General features: G+C 38.8%; 1 protein-coding gene across 1 annotated transcript in view; it reads left to right on the forward strand.

Annotated features, from left to right (window-relative positions):
- CEP41 (centrosomal protein 41) overlaps window positions 1-21,097 on the forward strand; it is a 60,083-nt gene that overhangs the window by 18,989 nt on the left and 19,997 nt on the right. Inside the window, exon 2 of the mRNA XM_037836149.1 lies at window positions 3,515-3,578. Coding sequence (XP_037692077.1) covers window positions 3,515-3,578 — 64 coding nt within the window. The remainder of the gene's footprint in view (window positions 1-3,514; window positions 3,579-21,097) is intronic.

A 21,097-nucleotide genomic window follows, 5' to 3' on the forward strand; every position in this document is an offset into this window, starting at 1 on the left:
TATTAATATCCTTTATTGTACCCGTACCGAATCTCTTTAGTACTGAACCTTTCTCCAAGTCTCTCTGTCCTGTCTTTGTTTCTCTGTCTGTAGGGCTCCCTTTAGTATCTCTAGTAGGGCAGGTCTCTTGTTAGCAAATTCTCTCAGCATTTCTTTGTCTGTGAAAAATTTAAGCTCTCCCTCAAATTTGAAGGAGAGCTTTGCTGGATAAAGTATTCTTGGCTGGAAATTCCTCTCACTCAGAATTTTAAATATATCGTGCCACTGCCTTCTCGCCTCCATGGTGGCTGCTGAGTAGTCACTACTTAGTCTTATGCTGTTTCCTTTGTATGTGGTGAATTGCTTTTCTCTTGCTGCTTTCAGAACTTGCTCCTTCTCTTCTATGTTTGACAGTGTGATCAGTATATGTCTCGGAGTGGGTTTTTTTGGATTTATTCTATTTGGAGTTCGCTGAGCATTTATGATTTGTGTATTTATGTTGTTTAGAAGATTTGGGAAGTTTTCCCCAACAATTTCTTTGAATACTCTTCCTAGACCTTTACCCTTTTCTTCCCCTTCTGGGACACCAATGAGTCTTATATTCGGACGTTTCATATTATCTATCATATCCCTGAGGTCCATTTCGAGTTTTTCAATTTTTTTCCCCATTCTTTCTTTTATGCTTTCATTTTCCATTCTGTCATCTTCCAGGTCACTGATTCGTTGTTCAACTTCCTCTAGTCTTGTGCTATGAGTGTCCAGAATCTTTTTAATTTGGTCAACAGTTTCTTTAATTTCCATAAGATCATCCATTTTTTTATTTAGTCTTGCAATGTCTTCTTTATGCTCTTCTAGGGTCTTCTTGATTTCCTTCATATCCCGTACTAGGGTCTCATTGTTCATCTTTAGTTCTTTGAGTAGCTGCTCTAGGTGTGTCTCTTCTGGTCTTTTGATTTGGGTGCTTGGGCTTGGGTTATCCATATTGTCTGGTTTTTTCATATGCTTTATAATTTTCTGTTGTTTTTGGCCTCGTGGCATTTGCTGACCTTGATAGGGTTCTTTTAGGGTTTGTAGACCAGTTGAAGTCCTTATCTCTAATTTATCAGATCTACAGCTTCGTGGAGTACACTTTCTCTAACTAACCAGCAGGTGGCGTCCACGAGCCACCTGTTCTCCACAAGCCAGATCTCCCCTGCTTAGCCTTTTTGGTGAGTGGGGGAGTGAGTCTTGTGGGGCCCAATTGGTGTCCCAAGCTTGCGTGTGTAGTTGGTGTTGCCTGCCCTGTATGTGGGGCGTGTTTCTGGGCAGTCGGGGAGGGGGGGTGGCCCTAGCAATCAAATCTCCCTGATGATCCTAGAGTTTTAAAGCTACTGCAATAGTCTAATCCTTCAGTTCAGTCCTGCCACAGTTTGTCTCTGCCACTGACCCACAAGTCTTTGGTATTGGCGTATGGCTCCTGAGACTTGCAAGTGGGCCCCTCTTCCAGGCTGTGCACCCCGGGTCCTCTGTTGAGGGATGACTGTGCTATGTCACAGGTGAGTGCCGTCCCCCCAGGGCAGTTCTGGGCTGCTGGGCTGTGTTGGGAGGCTCCCAGTCTGCTCAAATGATGGCTGAATGGGGCTCTGTTAATTCACACTGCTCCCCCTTCCCAGCTCTGGGACATTCAGCTGAGGTTGCAGGGAAGGCTAATGTCCACGCCCAGTTTTGTGGTGTGTGCCTGTTATTTGAAGCACTTCCGTCACACTGGGTTGTCTGGGGCAGCTCTGGGCTATGGGGCTGGCGATGGGCAGGAGTGTTTCCTGTCCACCAGGATGGTGGCTGTGAGCGGACACCCCCCTTTTCTTGGGAAGTTGTGTTGTTTAGTGAATTTTCTCAGCCACTGGATTATTGCCTTTTGTCTCAGAGCTCTCTTAGTTCTGCTCTTGACTTGACGTGCCCAAATTTCAATTCTTTGAAGCTTTCTGTATTGAGCTTCTTAGAGTAATTGTTTTAGAAAAAGCAAAAAGGATTTAAAAAAAAAAAAAAAAAAACGGCCCTCCTCAGAGATCTAATGGGTTATTGAAATGCTAATAGACAAAGCAACCAGGGCCATTAAGGAAAGGTGCCCAGGGCAGAGAGATCAGCCTTGCTTCGGGATTTGCATATGCGCCTCAAGGCCTGATCTCCGCCCTTCCCCTTTCTGTGTTCACCAGAACTCCAAAAATCCTCTGCTTTTATTTTGGAGTTTTTCGTGTTGTTTTTTTTCTATGCCTGTCTCCTCTCTGCTGGGCTGGCTGCTCTCAGAGTCCCTGGTGTCTGGCCTCAGTCTATCTATGGTTGGAGTTTGAATCAGTAGAATGAGTTTCTGATATGAGCAGCCACTGCAATTCTCCCTTCTCCTTCCTGGAGCTGACAGCCCCTCCTCCCCCGGGACTGAGCCTGGCAGGGAGGGGCGCGGGTCCCCTGGCCGCAAAAACTTACAGATTTCGCTGATCTCAGCAGTTCCACGTTTTCATGAGTGTTGTATGAAGTATGCCCAAAGACAGATTGCTCTGTGGTGTCCAGTCCACGCAGTTCCTGGCTTTTTACCTACTTTCCTGGAGGAGTAACTAAAACATACAGCTCACCAGTCTGCCATCTTGCCCCGCCTCCCAGTTATAATTTCTTATTCCACAGCTACCCATTCCTGAACATACAATCTTCATACCTGTAGGCTGGAAAAAAGCCTGAGCAAAAAAGTCTGTTTTATTTTGTAATGTCTTTGTTCATTGGTCTCCCCTCACTTAATGGCTTTTGCAGATGCCTCTGAAACTTAGTTTGTGTAAATGTCTTGTGCTTGGATTCAAAGAGTTACCTAGCAGAGGACAGGACAGGGTAGACCTGGCATAGGCTTGCTCCCTGACCGTAAACTTACCCCGAGCCCACGATGACCCTAAGCAGACCTGAGAGCAGACGCCTTCTCAGTGGCTCCCGGGAGCCGCAGCATCCGGGGCAGCGGGAGAGGCCTGCCGGGGCAGCATCTGGAGCGCTGGGTTGAGGTCTGCATTTCGCAGGCCATTTTCCGGGGGAGAGGCTGACAAAATAACCTAACGGTCATGGTCGTCCAAAGGAGATTGCCTAGAAACCATCATACAAACAGTAAAGTTTAAAAGAGGGACAAAATAGCTGCAGACTAGTTTAACGAATTTCTTAAGGAAGTGGGGGGGTGATTTATTCTGCATTAGGACAGTGGACTGGATGAAAGCTACAGGGACACTGTGGCTCAATGTAAGAAAAAAATTTTTAAGACCCTTTTTCAGTTATCACAATGCTATGAAAATATTTTGCCAAAATACAGAAGTTTTTTGACAGTGACAGGATTACCACCTTTACCTGTAGATATGTTACAGGGAAGAGCCTATGTTAAAGGGCTCGTTAGACCACTAAAGCTCCTTCCATCTGTATATTCTATGAAATTGTAGCATTTGTTCTATTTTTTAAGTATCTGGCTCTTACCCAAATTTGCCACCCTTATGCTTACATTACCCCATTAAGTGTGAATTTTCTTATTTTTTAGTATCTCACCAAAAGGATACCACAGAACCCAAGATATCAGCATGTCAAGTCAAGACTGGACACTGGTGAGTAAAGATTAGAAACTTGGACCTCTTTTTTTTTTTAATTTAGTAGCCAACTATTAACAAGGCAGCCTGCCATACTTGGTATAAATCACATCTAAAAGTTTCTCACTATCTTGCCTGATGTCTTTCTGGACTTAAGACTTCTCTTTTAAAGCTGTTTTTCAGACTATCAGTAAAACTTTGGGTTCACATAATTTAGATTATTCCTTGCCACAAATAAGGAATTTGTGGAATATGAAGGGTAAGAAATAATATAAATTGAAAACTTTGTTCAGTAATATGCAGGATGGAGGCTAAATTAGTGTCAGGAGACCAACCTCTGCTTTGGAACATATTAAATATATTCCTTTGAACTAGCAGTTACGGATTATATATGTGCACGTTTGTTCAATTTAATATTTGCATAGTGCCAACTACAGGGAAAATTATGGACTGTGGAAGGTATAAAGATGAGTGTGAATCTTGGTTCTTGCAATCAAAGACCTTAGATTCAAGTGGAGGGAGATGGACTTGCGTGAGGAACTAAAATACGAGACAAAATTAAATTAGTGCTGTATTTCAGGTAAAATGACATTTAAAGGTGCATTACTGCTTTTTTCCGTGCTCTAAACATTTTTCAGTGTCACCCAATAAAGATAACTTCCCTGACCTTCCTCGATATCCAGACTTGTGAGGTTTGGTTGTTTATTTAGTTTTTTCAACCTTTTAAAGTATGCTGTGGAAACCCATGTGATTTAAATGGTTTTGCTAGTGGATTATGGTACTGTAACCCTTAACCATACTGAATTTTCACCAGTAGCTTCAATACAAGACAACTAAGAAAGTAAACCTGGATATTGACTTCTCATTCATTTTGTTCCCCTTTCTCCATCCGTCCTTCAAAATCATTATCTTCCAGTATGCACATTTCCTCATACAAAATAGACTTAAACTAATGGTTTTTAATGAACCACATTAGCAGATGCTATTTCTTGGTACATTTTCTTCAAACACTTCCATGCCATACAGATATTTATCCCCGAAAATACCCTTTTGACGGGCAGGTGAAAAATATTATCCCAGTTTTAGAAAAGGAGGAAATTATGGCACAGAGATTATGTGATTTACTTGAAGTTCAATAAAGGAGCTGGAACTAGGGTTTGTATGCAGATGAGGAAGCCAGTGCTAGAGCTCTGGTGCCAATCCAGTATACAGTCTCTGAGGCCTGGCTGCCCCTGTGTTTCCCCCCAGCCTTATTTCTTCTACCACAAATACCTCAACTTCTCCATCTCTACATGTCTTGCCCCGAATTGCAACTGTGATCCACCCTTCTGGAATAAGCTATTCTGTGAGGTAAGCACCTACATGAAAAATGCCATCTTTTCTCTGAGGACTCCAGAGATCATTTTAACGAGTACTGGAAAGGATGAAATTTCTTTTGGAACCTTCATACCTTCTTAAAATTAAAATTTGTTTTATTTTAAAAGCTTAGGCTTATTTCAGATATATAGTTTTGTCTGTACCTTAATAGTTTGTTTGTTTTCCCTCCTGGAAATTGGATTGGGATTTGAGAACGAAAATCCTTTCTTTCTCTTCAGATCTTCATTTCATAACCAAAATTTGACTCAATTATAGTGCCTGTAAATAATTTCAATTTTTTTTTTAATTGAAAACTTATATCTGTTTTTTGGAATACATAGTAAATACCAATATCCTATTTTATCTTGAGATTTTTAAACTAGTTTTTTTGATTGTGAGTTAAACTTTTTATTTCGAGGTAATTGTAGAGTCACATGCAATTGTAGGAAATTATAGATTCCATGTACTCTTTACCCAGTTTCCCCCAATGGTAACATCTAAAACTGTACTGCAGTATCACAACCAGGATATTGACACTGACACATTCAAGATATAGGACATTTCCATTCACACAAGAATGTTCCCCTTTTATAGCCACCCCCACTTCCCATCCTCACCCCCTCCTTGACCCTTGGCAATCACTAATCTATTCTACATTTCTATAATTTTGTCATTTCACAAATGCTTATATAAATGGAATTATACTGTATGAAACCTTTTGGATTGGATTTTTTCACTCAGCAGAATTGTCTGGAGATTCAACCAGGTTGTAGCATGCATCAGTATTTCTTTCTATTGCTGAGCAATATTCCATGCTATGGATGTAGCATGGTTTGTTTAACCATTCACTCCTTGGAGGACACCTGGGTTATTTCAGTGTGAGGCTATTATGAATAAAGCTGTGGTAAACATTTGTATACTGGTTTTTGTGTGAGCATAAGTTTTTGCTTCTCTGGGATAAATGCCTAGGAGTGCAATGCTGTAAATGGTAGTTCTATATGTAGGTTTTCAAGAAACCCCTGAACTATTTTCCAGAGTGGCTGTAACATTTTATATTCCCCTAGCAGTGTGTGTTTCCCCACACCTTTGCCAGTATTTTGTGTTGTCAGTTTTTTTAATCTTAGCCATTCTGGTAGATGTTCAGTGGTTTATCATTATAGTTTTAATTTGCATTTCACTAATGGCTAATGATATTAAACATCTTTTCATGTGCTTTTTTGCCATTTGTCTATCTTCTTTGGTGAAATGTCCACTCATGTCTTTTGCCTGTGTTATAATTGACTTGTTTGTGTGTCTACTGTTGAGTTTTGAGAGTTCTTTCTATATTCTAGATACTAGTCCTTTGTTGGTTATGTGGTTTGCAAATATTTTCTCCCAGTCTGTAGCTTGGCTTTTTTAAAAATTATCTAAACAGGCTCATTTGAAGAAAAACAGTTTTAAATTTTGATGAAGTCCAGTTTAGCAGTTTTTCCTTTTATGGATCATGCCTTTATTATCAAGTCTAAGAACTCTTTGCCTAGCTGTAGATCTCAAAGATTTTCTACTTCTTATGAAAGTTTTATATTTTTGCATTTTACAATTAAGTCCATGAAATGTTTTGAGGTAATTTTTGTATAAGGTGTGAGACTTAGGTCAAGATGATGATGATGATGATTATTATTTTTTTTTTTTTTTTTTGCATATGGCTGTCCAATAGTTCCAGCACCATCTCTTAAAAAGGTTGAGTTAATAATTCCACTGAATTGTGTTGGTGCCTTTAAAAAAAATCAATTGGTCATATTTGTGTGAGTCTGTTTCTAGGTTCTATATTCTGTTCCATGGATCTATATGTCTCTCTCAATACCATACGTTAGCTATATGGTAAATCAGTATTTGAAATCGGGGAGATTGATTCCTCCCAGTTTATTTTTTTTCAAAATTGTTTTAGCTATTATAGTGCCTTTGCCTTTCCAAGTAACTTTTAGAATAATTTTTTTTCTATTTACGAAAAATTATTGCTGGGATTTTGATAGGAGTTGTATTAAATCTAACCCCTGACAACTTTACTATGTTGTGTCTCCCAATCCGTGAATGTGGTGTGTTTCTCCTTTTATTTAGTTCTCTGATTTCTTTCATCAGCATTGGGTAGTTTTCAGCATGCACATTCCTATATGTATTTTTGTTAGATTTATACCTTTTCATTTTTTTTTAGCAATTTTAAATGGCATTGTATTTTTCATTTTGGTGTTCATGTATTCATTGCTAGTACAAAGAAATACAATTTTTTTTTTACGTTCATCTTGTATCCTATCATCTTTCTTAACTCATTTATTGGGTACAGGAGTTTTTTGGTAGATTATCTTTTAGATTTTCTATATAGACAGTCATGTCATGCAGACACAGGAAAAATTTTATTTCCTCCTTTCCAATTGGTATGCCTTTTATTTTCTTGTATTGCCTTGTTGGACTGACTAGAACTCTCAGCGCTATGTCAAGTAAGAAGGGAGGGTAGACATCCTTGCTTTGTTCCCAATCTTAGGGGGAAAGTGGTCAGTCTTTCACCATTAAGTATAATGATAGCCTGATATTCATTATCAGGTTGAGGAAGTTACCTTCTGTTACTATTCTTCTGAGAGTTTCTGTCCTGAATGCCTGTTGAATTCTGTTAAATGCTTTTTCTTAATCAATTAATATGATCATGTGGTTTTTTCCTCCCTTATTCTGTTAATATGGTGGATTGCATTGATTGATTCATAATTATTGAATCAGTTTTGCATCTCTGGAATAAATCCTACTTCGTTGTGGCCTTTTTAGAGGTTGTGAATTATATTTGATTACATTTTGTTAAGGAATTTGCATTATGAAGAATATACCCTGTAATTTTTTTTTGTACTGTCTTGTCTAGTATCAAAGTAATACTAGCTTCATGAAAAGAGGTGGGAAATGATCTCTCCTCTTCTATTTTCTGTATAGAATTGGTATAAATTCTTTAAACGTTGGCTAGAATACTATTCCAGTGAAACCATCTGAGCCAGGAAATTTCTGAGTTTTTAAATTTTGAATTCAATTTTCTCTATAGTTATAGGGCAACTCAAATGATCTGCTTCATATTGGGGGATTTGTTGTAGTTTATGTATTTTGAAGAATTGGCATGGTTATTCTAAGTTGTCAAATTCCTGTGTGTACTGGTGTTTTTAGTGTTCTCTTACTGTCCTTCTGATGACTATAGGGTCTGTAGCGACATCCCCAGTTTTATTTCTGATTTTGGTAGTGTCTTCTCTTTTTGTCTGTCAGACTTGTTAGAAGTTTGTCAGTTTTATTGTTTATTGTTTATCTTTTCCAAGAGCCAGCACTTGGTTTTATCAATTTTCTCTATTGTTTTTCTGTTTTCAATTTCAGTAATTTCTGCTCCTATCATTATTATTTCCTTCCCTCTGCTTGCTTCGGGTTTATTTTGCCCTTCTCTTTCTGGGTTCTTGAGGTAGAAGCTTAGATTATTGATTTGAGATTTTTTTTCTTTTTAAATGTGTACGGATAGTGCTGTACATTTCTCTCTTGGCACTGTGTTAGCTGTATCCCACAAATTTTGATATGTTGTATTTTTCATTTTCATTCAATTCAATGTATTTTTTTTTAATTTCCCTTGAGACTTCCTCTTTGACTTATGGATTATTTAGGAGTGTGTTGTTTAGTTTCTAAGCATTTAGAGATTTTTTTGGTATTTTTTTGTTATTGCATTTGTTTCCATTGTAACTAGAGAATGCACTGTATGATTTCAATTTTTAAAAATTTGTTGAGGTTTGTGTTATTGCCCAGGATATGATCTACCTTGGTATATTTTCCACAAGCACTTGAAAAGAATTATATTCTGTTGTTGCTGAGTAGAGCATTCTATAAATGTTGATGAATTCCAGTTTAGTTGATAATGATATTGAGTTTGTCTATAGCCTTGCTAATTTTTCTATTTAGTTTTTCTGTCAATTCTTGAGAGGGGGGTGTTATTGTCTCCAATTATAATTATGTATTTGGCTATTTCTCCTTTCAGTTCTATCAGTTTTTGCTTCACATATTTTACAGCTCTGTTGTTTGATGCATACACATTTAGGATTGCTGTCTACTTGGTGAATTGACCCTTTTATCATTATGTAATGTTCAGCTCTGACTTGTAATTTCCTTTGCACTGAAGTCTATCTGGTATTGATATAGCCGCTCCAGCTTTCCTTTGATTAATGCTTGCATGCTATTCCTTTTTTCATCCTTTTATTTTCAACCTCAGTTTATAATTATGTTTAAGGTTCTTGTAGATGGCATACATTTGGGTCAGGTTTTTAAATCCAATGTGTCAATCTCTGCCTTCTAATTGGTATATTTAAACCATTTGTATTTATTTAATGTAGTTATTGATATGCTAAGCCTTAAGTCTGACATTTTATTTTTTGTTTCTCTTCTGTCTGTTTTCATTTCTGTCTTCTTTTGCCTGCCTTCCTATGGGTTACTAGAACTATTTTTAGAATTCCATTTTGATTTATTTATAGTGCTTTTGAGTGTTTCTCTTTGTATGGCTTTTTCAGTGGTTGCTCTAGGTACAACAGTATATACATATAATTTATTACAGTCAACCGGTGTTATCATTTCACCAGATCAAGTAAAGTATAGCTACCTTACTGCCCTCTCTGTTCCTTTGCTTTCCCCTATTTATAATATAATTATCTTAAATATTTTCTCTACATACATTTAAAACCACATCAGTTTTATAACTTCTCCCTCAACTATCAAACATAATTTAGAAAACTAAAGAGGAGAAAGAAGGTGTATTGTATTTACCCATACTTTTGTTTACGGTGGTGTTTCTTTCTTGGTGTTTTGTTCACATCCTTTTCAACCTGTTTGCAAGGGAAGGAGTCCCACCCTAGGATTTGGGGATGGCCAAACATACAACACCCAACTCTGAACAGTTGATTTTAGCAGCAGTCTATTTGTCGTGTATACTAAAGCCCAGGAAAGGAGAATACCACCTGTCATGTAGGTCCAGGTGGGGGTTACACTTGGGAGCAGAGTGAACAGCAAGGGCTGTGGGAAGCAGGCTTTGTAGCAACAAGAAGATGAGGTTCTTGCTAGTTTCCATAGGAGGATTTGATTGGCTTGTTTGAATAATTCTGTGGACTGGCAGGGAGGTGAAAGCCATCAGGTTGAGAGAAGGGTGGAGTGCAGCTGGTCCAACTGAAAGGGGAACTAGCTGGATGAAGATCCTTTCCTACTGGGTGGGGGGGGCATATCTGGCAAGAACAGGGGAACTCACAGTTAGGCTTTTGGGACCCTATGAGGTTCAAAGATGTCAAGGCAGCACAAGAAATTTTAGGCCTTAACAATACACAAGGTTCTTTCTTTTATCATTTCCTTTCTGATTAGAGAACTTCTTTGAGGCATTCTTTTGGGGTAGGTCTATTGGAGACCAGTTCTCTTAGTTTTCCTTCATCTCTGAATGTCTTAATTTCCCTTCATTATTGAAAGATATTTTCTCTAGGTATGGGATTCCAGGTTGACAATTCTTTACTCTCAGCACTTGAAAAATATGTGTCATTCCCTTCTGGCCTCCATGATTTTTGATGAGAAATCTATCATTTGAATGATTTTGCCCCTATAGACAAGGCATCATTTTTCTCTGTCTTTTTTCAAGATTTTTTTGTCTTTACTTTTCAGAAGTTTAAATATGAAGTGTTTTGGTGTGGATTTCTTTAAGTTTATCATATTTGGAGTTCACATGGGTTCTAGAATCTGTAGATTTATGTCTCATGCCACATTTGGGAAGTTGTCAGCATTATTTCTTTGAGCACTTTTTCAGTCCCACCATATTTCTTCCCTTGGACTTTGATGACATGAATATTAGATCTTCTGTTCAAGTCCCACAGGTTCCTGAGGCTCTGTCCATTTTTTTTTTTTTTTCAGTCTATTTTCAATGTATTTTCTCTTATTGGATAATTTCTATTGTTCTACCTTACAATTTACTGATTCTATCCTCTGTCCTATCCGTTCTATTGTTGAACATATCCACTGAGCTTTTTATTAGGTTAATGTAATTTTCAGTTATAAAATTTCCATTTGATTCTTCTTTATATCTTCTATTTGCTGACACTTTTTAGTTCTTTGCTGAGGTTTTCTGTGTGTGTGTGTGTTTAATTTATTTCAAGTATGTTTGTAACTGCTTGTTGAAGCATTTTTATGATGCCTGCTTTAAAATCTCTTTCAGGTAATTCTAATATTTTTATCATCTCAGTATTAACACCAATTAATTATCTTTTTTCATTTAGTTTAAGATAGTCCTCATTCTTGAAACGATGAGTGATTGAAGTCTGGCTGTTTTCATAGTTTGTTATGAGACTCTGGGCCTTATTTAGACTTCTGTTTTAGCTGGCTTCCTATGACACCACTCTGGTAGGGAGAGGAGGCAGGAGTGCCACCTTGTTACTGCCAGGTGGAGATACAAGTCCGTGGCCTTTATTGCAGACTTTGGGGAGGGGGGTTGTCTCCTCATTACTGCTAGGCAGAGTGGAAGTTCTGGCTTCACACGTGATCTGCACTAATACTGCAGAGGTGTGGCACCATTACCAGACAGCAGGGATGAAAATCCTGGCTCTCCACTAGGCCTTCGGTGAAACCACCCCTGGAGAGGGGATTGAGGTACCTCATCACAGCCTCATGAGGGTAGAAGTGTAGGCTCCAACTGTCTTGCTAGGCTGCCGCTTTCCTGGTCCTTTGATGAGAGAGTGCAAGCTTTTGTGAAGGCTTTTTTGTTTGCACCTGTTGATGCTTCTAGGTTGTCTACATATTTTTATTGTTGAGTTGTATATATTCTGGATACTAGACCCATATCAGAAATATGATTTGCACATATTTTCTCCCATTCTGTGATTGTCCAGGGTTTTTAGTTGTACTTAGCTGGAGAAACAGGGAAAGTATGCATACTCAATCCTTGTGGAAGTGGAAGTCCCCCAAACTAGTTTTATACTAGCTTTTGGAAAGACCAAGGTGTACTTCATTGCTTAAAATTCAAAGTGTTTAAAAGTCAATGTGGGGAGGCGGGGCAAGATGGCGGACTGGTGAGCTGTATGTTTTAGTTACTCCTCCAGGAAAGTAGGTAGAAAGCCAGGAACTGCATGGACTGGACACCACAGAGGAATCTGACTTTGGGCATACTTCATACAACACTCATGAAAATGTCGAACTGCTGAGATCAGCGAAATCTGTAAGTTTTTGCGGCCAGGGGACCCGCGCCCCTCCCTGCCAGGCTCAGTCCCGTGGGAGGAGGGGCTGTCAGCTCCGGGAAGGAGAAGGGAGAACTGCAGTGGCAGCCCTTATCGGAAACTCATTCTACTGATCCAAACTCCAACCATAGATAGACTGAGACCAGACACCAGAGAATCTGAGAGCAGCCAGCCCAGCAGAGAGGAGACAGGCATAGAAAAAAAAAACACAAAAAACTCCAAAATAAAAGCGGAGGATTTTTGGAGTTTTGGTGAACATACAAAGGGGAAGGGCAGAGCTCAGGCCCTGAGGCGCATATGCAAATCCCAAAGAAAAGCTGATCTCTCTGCCCTGTGGACCTTTCCTTAATGGCCCTGGTTGCTTTGTCTCTTAGCATTTCAATAACCCATTAGATCTCTGAGGAGGGCCCTTTTTTTTTTTTTTAATCCTTTTTTCTTTTTCTAAAACAATTACTCTAAGAAGCCCAATACAGAAAGCTTCAAAGACTTGCAATTTGGGCAGGTCAAGTCAAGAGCAGAACTAAGAGAGCTCTGAGACAAAATGCAATAATCCAGTGGCTGAGAAAATTCACTAAACACCACAACTTCCCAAGAAAAGGGGGGTGTCCGCTCACAGCCACCATCCTGGTGGACAGGAAACACTCCTGCCCATCGCCAGCCCCATAGCCCAGAGCTGCCCCAGACAACCCAGTGTGACGGAAGTGCTTCAAATAACAGGCACACACCACAAAACTGGGCGTGAACATTAGCCTTCCCTACAACCTCAGCTGATTGTCCCAGAGTTGGGAAGGTGGATCAGTGTGAATTAACAAAGCCCCATTCAGCCATCATTTGAACAGACTGGGAGCCTCCCTACACAGCACAGCAGCCCAGAACTGCCCTGGGGGAACGGCACTCACCTGTGACATAGCACAGTCATCCCTCAACAGAGGACCCGGGGTGCACAGCCTGGAAGAGGGGCCCACTTGCAAGTCTCAGGAGCCATACGTCAATACCAATGACTTGTGGGTCAGTGGCAGAGACAAACTGTGGCAGGACTGAACTGAAGGATTAGACTATTGCAGCAGCTTTAAAACTCTAGGATCACCAGGGAGATTTGATTGTTAGGGCCACCCCCCCTCCCTGACTGCCCAGAAACACGCCCCATATACAGGGCAGGCAACACCAACTACACACGCAAGCTTGGTACACCGATTGGACCCCACAAGACTCACTCCCCCACTCACCAAAAAGGCTAAGCAGGGGAGAACTGGCTTGTGGAGAACAGGTGGCTCGTGGACGCCACCTGCTGGTTAGTTAGAGAAAGTGTACTCCACGAAGCTGTAGATCTGATAAATTAGAGATAAGGACTTCAATTGGTCTACAAATCCTAAAAGAACCCTATCAAGTTCAACAAATGCCACGAGGCCAAAAACAACAGAAAATTATAAAGCATATGAAAAAACCAGACGATATGGATAACCCAAGCCCAAGCACCCAAATTAAAAGATCAGAAGAGACACAGCACCTAGAGCAGCTACTCAAAGAACTAAAGATGAACAATGAGACCATAGTACGGGATACAAAGGAAATCAAGAAGAGCATAAAGAAGACATTGCAAGACTAAATAAAAAAATGGATGATCTTATGGAAATTAAAGAAACTGTTGACCAAATTAAAAAGATTCTGGACACTCATAGTACAATACTAGAGGAAGTTGAACAGCGAATCAGTGACCTGGAAGATGACAGAATGGAAAATGAAAGCATAAAAGAAAGAATGGGGAAAAAAATTGAAAAAATCAAAATGGACCTCAGGGATATGATAGATAATATGAAACGTCCGAATATAAGACTCATTGGTGTCCCAGAAGGGGAAGAAAAGGGTAAAGGTCTAGGAAGAGTATTCAAAGAAATTGTTGGGGAAAACTTCCCAAATCTTCTAAACAATATAAATACACAAATCATAAATGCTCAGCGAACTCCAAATAGAATAAATCCAAATAAACCCACTCCGAGACATATACTGATCACACTGTCAAACACAGAAGAGAAGGAGCAAGTTCTGAAAGCAGCAAGAGAAAAGCACTTCACCACATACAAAGGAAACAGCATAAGACTAAGTAGTGACTACTCAGCAGCCACCATGGAGGCGAGAAGGCAGTGGCACGATATATTTAAAATTCTGAGTGAGAAAAATTTCCAGCCAAGAATACTTTATCCAGCAAAGCTCTCCTTCAGATTTGAGGGAGAGCTTAAATTTTTCACAGACAAACAAATGCTGAGAGAATTTGCTAACAAGAGACCTGCCCTACTGGAGATACTCAAGGGAGCCCTACAGACAGAGAAACAAAGAAAGGACAGAGAGACTTGGAGAAAGGTTCAGTACTAAAGAGATTTGGTATGGGTACAATAAAGGATATTAATAGACAGAGGGGAAAAATATGACAAACATAAACCAAAGGATAAGATGGCTGATTCAAGAAATGCCTTCACGGTTATAACGTTGAATGTAAATGGATTAAACTCCCCAATTAAAAGATATAGATTCGCAGAATGGATCAAAAAAAATGAACCATCAATATGTTGCATACAAGAGACTCATCTTAGACACAGGGACACAAAGAAACTGAAAGTGAAAGGATGGAAAAAAATATTTCATGCAAGCTACAGCCAAAAGAAAGCAGGTGTAGCAATATTAATCTCAGATAAAATAGACTTCAAATGCAGGGATGTTTTGAGAGACAAAGAAGGCCACTACATACTAATAAAAGGGGCAATTCAGCAAGAAGAAATAACAATCGTAAATGTCTATGCACCCAATCAAGGTGCCACAAAATACATGAGAGAAACTTTGGCAAAACTAAAGGAAGCAATTGATGTTTCCACAATAATTGTGGGAGACTTCAACACATCACTCTCTCCTATAGATAGATCAACCAGACAGAAGACCAATAAGGAAATTGAAAACCTAAACAATCTGATAAATGAATTAGATTTAACAGACATCTACAGGACATTACATCCCAAATCACCAGGATACACATACTTTTCTAGTGCTCACGGAACTTTCTCCAGAATAGATCATATGCTGGGACATAAAACAAGCCTCAATAAATTTAAAAAGATTGAAATTATTCAAAGCACATTCTCTGACCACAATGGAATACAATTAGAATTCAATAACCATCAGAGACTTAGAAAATTCACAAATACTTGGAGGTTAAACAACACACTCCTAAACAATCAGTGGGTTAAAGAAGAAATAGCAAGAGAAATTGCTAAATATATAGAGACGAATGAAAATGAGAACACAACATACCAAAACCTATGGGATGCAGCAAAAGCAGTGCTGAGGGGGAAATTTATAGCACTAAACGCATATATTAAAAAGGAAGAAAGAGCCAAAATCAAAGAACTAATGGATCAACTGAAGAAGCTAGAAAATGAACAGCAAACCAATCCTAAACCAAGTAGAAGAAAAGAAATAACAAGGATTAAAGCAGAAATAAATGACATAGAGAACAAAAAAAACAATAGAGAGGATAAATATCACCAAAAGTTGGTTCTTTGAGAAGATCAACAAGATTGACAAGCCCCTAGCTACACTGACAAAATCAAAAAGAGAGAAGACCCATATAAACAAAATAATGAATGAAAAAGGTGACATAACTGCGGATCCTGAAGAAATTAAAAAAATTATAAGAGGATATTATGAACAACTGTATGGCAACAAACTGGATAATGTAGCAGAAATGGACAATTTCCTGGAAATATATGAACAACCTAGACTGACCAGAGAAGAAATAGAAGACCTCAACCAACCCATCACAAGCAAAGAGATCCAATGAGTCATCAAAAATCTTCCCACAAATAAATGCCCAGGGCCAGATGGCTTCACAGGGGAATTCTACCAAACTTTCCAGAAAGAACTGACACCAGTCTTACTCAAACTCTTTCAAAACATTGAAGAAAATGGAACACTACCTAACTCATTTTATGAAGCTAACATCAATCTAATACCAAAACCAGGCAAAGATGCTACAAAAAAGGAAAACTGCCGGCCAATCTCCCTAATGAATATAGATGCAAAAATCCTCAACAAAATACTTGCAAATCGAATCCAAAGACACATTAAAAAAATCATACACCATGACCAAGTGGGGTTCATTCCAGGCATGCAAGGATGGTTCAACATAAGAAAATCAATCAATGTATTACAACACATTAACAAGTCAAAAGGGAAAAAATCAATTGATCATCTCAATAGATGCTGAAAAAGCATTTGACAAAATCCAACATCCGTTTTTGATAAAAACACTTCAAAAGGTAGGAATTGAAGGAAACTTCCTCAACATGATAAAGAGCATATATGAAAAACCCACAGCCAGCATAGTACTCAACGGTGAGAGACTGAAAGCCTTCCCTCTAAGATCAGGAACAAGACAAGGATGCCCGCTGTCATCACTGTTATTCAACATTGTGCTGGAAGTGCTAGCCAGGGCAATCCGGCAAGACAAAGAAAAGGCATCCAAATTGGAAAAGAAGAAGTAAAACTATCATTGTTTGCAGATGATATGATCTTATATCTAGAAAACCCTGAGAAATCGACGATACAGCTACTAGAGCTAATAAACAAATTTAGCAAAGTAGCGGGATACAAGATTAATGCACGTAAGTCAGTAATGTTCTATATGCTAGGAATGAACTAACTGAAGAGACACTCAAGAAAAAGATACCATTTTCAATAGCAACTAAAAAAATCAAGTACCTAGGAAAAAACTTAACCAAAGATGTAAAAGACCTATACAAAGAAAACTACATAACTCTACTAAAAGAAATAGAAGGGGACCTTAAAAGATGGAAAAATATTCCATGTTCATGGATAGGAAGACTAAATGTCATTAAGATGTCAATTCTACCCAAACTCATCTACAGATTCAATGCAATCCCAATCAAAATTCCAACAACCTACTTTGCAGACTTGGAAAAGCTAGTTATCAAATTTATTTGGAAAGGGAAGATGCCTCGAATTGCTAAAGACACTCTAAAAAAGAAAAACGAAGTGGGAGGACTTACACTCCCTGACTTTGAAGCTTATTATAAAGCCACAGTTGCCAAAACAGCATGGTACTGGCACAAAGATAGACATATAGATCAATGGAATCGAATTGAGAATTCAGAGATAGACCCTCAGATCTATGGCCGACTGATCTTTGATAAGGCCCCCAAAGTCACTGAACTGAGTCATAATGGTCTTTTCAACAAATGGGGCCAGGAGAGCTGGATATCCATATCCAAAAGAATGAAAGAGGACCCCTACCTCACCCCCTACACAAAAATTAACTCAAAATGGACCAAAGATCTCAATATAAAAGAAAGTACCATAAAACTCCTAGAAGATAATGTAGGAAAACATCTTCAAGACCTTGTATTAGGCGGCCACTTCCTAGACTTTACACCCAAAGCACAAGCAACAAAAGAAAAAATAGATAAATGGGAACTCCTCAAGCTTAGAAGTTTCTGCACCTCAAAGGAATTTCTCAAAAAGGTAAAGAGGCAGCCAACTCAATGGGAAAAAATGTTTGGAAACCATGTATCTGACAAAAGACTGATATCTTGCATATATAAAGAAATCCTACAACTCAATGACAATAGTACAGACAGCCCAATTATAAAATGGGCAAAAGATATGAAAAGACAGTTCTCTGAAGAGGAAATACAAATGGCCAAGAAACACATAAAAAAATGTTCAGCTTCACTAGCTATTAGAGAGATGCAAATTAAGACCGCAATGAGATACCATCTAACACCGGTTAGAATGGCTGCCATTAAACAAACAGGAAACTACAAATGCTGGAGGGGATGTGGAGAAATTGGAACTCTTATTCATTGTTGGTGGGACTGTATAATGGTTCAGCCACTCTGGAAGTCAGTCTGGCAGATCCTTAGAAAACTAGATATAGAGTTACCATTCGATCCAGCGATTGCACTTCTTGGTATATACCCGGAAGATCGGAAAGCAGTGACACGAACATATATCTGCACGCCAATGTTCATAACAGCATTATTCACAATTGCCAAGAGATGGAAACAACCCAAATGTCCTTCAACAGATGAGTGGATAAATAAAATGTGGTATATACACACGATGGAATACTACGCGGCAGTAAGAAGGAACGATCTCGTGAAACATATGACAACATGGATGAACCTTGAAGACATAATGCTGAGCGAAATAAGCCAGGCACAAAAAGAGAAATATTATATGCTACCACTAATGTGAACTTTGAAAAATGTAAAACAAATGGTTTATAATGTAGAATGTAGGGGAACTAGCAATAGAGAGCAATTAAGGAAGGGGGAACAATAATCCAAGAAGAACAGATAAGCTATTTAACGTTCTGGGGATGCCCAGGAATGACTATGGTCTGTTAATTTCTGATGGATATAGTAGGAACAAGTTCACAGAAATGTTGCTATATTATGTAACTTTCTTGGGGTAAAGTAGGAATATGTTGGAAGTTAAGCAGTTATCTTAGGTTAGTTGTCTTTTTCTTACTCCCTTGTTACGGTCTCTTTGAAATGTTCTTTTATTGTATGTTTGTTTTCTTTTTAACTTTTTTTTCATACAGTTGATTTAAAAAAGAAGGGAAAGTTAAAAAAAAATAAAAGAAAAACAAGGAAAAAAAAAAGATGTAGTGCCCCCTTGAGGAGCCTGTGGAGAATGCAGGGGTATTGGCCTACCCCACCTCGATGGTTGCTAACATGACCACAGACATAGGGGACTGGTGGTTTGATGGGTTGAGCCCTCTACCATAGGTTTTACCCTTGGGAAGACGGTTGCTACAAAGGAGAGGCTAGGCCTCCCTATGGTTGTGCCTAAGAGCCTCCTCCCGAATGCCTCTTTGTTGCTCAGATGTGGCCCTCTCTCTCTGGCTAAGCCAACTTGAAAGGTGAAATCACTGCCCTCCCCCCTACGTGGGATCAGACACCCAGGGGAGTGAATCTCCCTGGCAACGTGGAATATGACTCCTGGGGAGGAATGTAGACCTGGCATCGTGGGACGGAGAACATCTTCTTGACCAAAAGGGGGATGTGAAAGGAAATGAAATAAGCTTCAGTGGCAGAGAGATTCCAAAAGGAGCCGAGAGGTCACTCTGGTGGGCACTCTTACGCACACTTTAGACAACCCTTTTTAGATTCTAAAGAATTGGGGTAGCTGGTGGTGGATACCTGAAACTATCAAACTACAACCCAGAACCCATGAATCTCGAAGACAGTTGTATAAAAATGTAGCTTATGAGGGGTGACAATGGGATTGGGAAAGCCATAAGGACCACACTCCACTTTGTCTAGTTTATGGATGGATGAGTAGAAAAATAGGGGAAGGAAACAAACAGACAAAGGTACCCAGTGTTCTTTTTTTACTTCAATTGCTCTTTTTCACTCTAATTATTATTCTTGTTATTTTTGTGTGTGTGCTAATGAAGGTGTCAGGGATTGATTTGGGTGATGAATGTACAGCTATGTAATGGTACTGTAAACAATCGAAAGTACGATTTGTTTTGTATGACTGCGTGGTATGTGAATATATCTCAATAAAATGAAGATAAAAAAAAAAGTCAATGTGGGAGAGAAATCTCATTCGACGTTTGATTTTGTTGTTATTATTTAAAATTTAAAAAATATTTTAAAGTCAATTTAGGGGATAGTTTTTATTTTAATGCATGTTTTTCTATGCATTTTGTGCCTTCCCTCCTTGTATGTTGGGACAAAGCTTCCTACCCGAAATGTCCCTTCAGCCTTCTGGGTTGCATCAGAGCCTGGGGCAACGCAAACCCCAACATTTTGTATAAATGGTATCATTTACTTGTATACTATGAAGTAAAAAGAATTGTAGAGTCCTGATTAAGAAAGTACAAGAGTGACCTTACAGCACAAGTAAGACTAAGGGTAAGGTATGATTTTAAGCTCTGCGGTCAGAGCTGTGGAAATAGACAGAGGAATGAGTGAGCATTTCTCATTTCTTGGCTAAAGAGATGGATCTTTAATCTTTTCTTACCAAACAACAAGCAATTTAGAGTTAATCACAAGAAGTCAAGAATTTCGTGATGTCTCCTGTCTTCACCCTAGTCACTTTACACTGAGTTCTTCAAAGACTGATATCTTCTTCCTGGGTAAAAATTAATTTTTGTTCTTGTACTTCTGGCTCTGCTTCTCTTATAAACTCAAACCCTGATATATAACCATGGCTAGAAATCTCAGAATTATTGTGAACCTCAAATATTTCTTTTTTCCATAGGTGCCCGAGTATATGTATATTACCAGCTCCCCAGCCTTGCCAGACTGTGCCATGAATGGATTATGCTTCTGATGAAATCCCTGACAGCATTTTGTTCAGTCGGCACCACAGGGTTCTCATGTATTCTCAGCACTCCTCTGGGTTCCTACTCGGCAGCACCACAGGCTGATTAGGGACACTTTCCACACCACAGGGCTGTCCCTTTATTAGTCCCCTACAATCTCTCATTGCCTGTATTAGCCCCTCATTTCAATCTAACTTCATTTTCTTTAGCTTTCCAAAATTCTGTATAATTTCTCCACTTAGTCTTTTCTAGCCTTAGTTTTTATTTTTTAATTCTTTTTTTTTTGTTACCTCCGCATGAACCAGTCATTTCCTTTTTTCTTCTTTAGTCTTTACTGTTCCTGAATATTTGCTAATTGCCTTGATCTTAAAGCACTCAAACTCATTACTTACTAGTTACTCTGTTCATTTTTCTTTGGTATTGAATTAATTCTGTTTCTTATGTCAAATGAAGAAATATATGTGAAAGCCTTTTACAAACCAAAAATCATTATACACACATTTATAACTTATTGAGATTAACAAAGGACCACTGTGCCTCTTTTCACTCTTTCTGCCCCTTCTGAGCCAAAAGAACTTCTCTTCAGAGAAGGG

Source organism: Choloepus didactylus, chromosome 5 (genome assembly GCF_015220235.1).
Source record: "Choloepus didactylus isolate mChoDid1 chromosome 5, mChoDid1.pri, whole genome shotgun sequence".
NCBI lineage: Eukaryota > Metazoa > Chordata > Mammalia > Pilosa > Megalonychidae > Choloepus > Choloepus didactylus.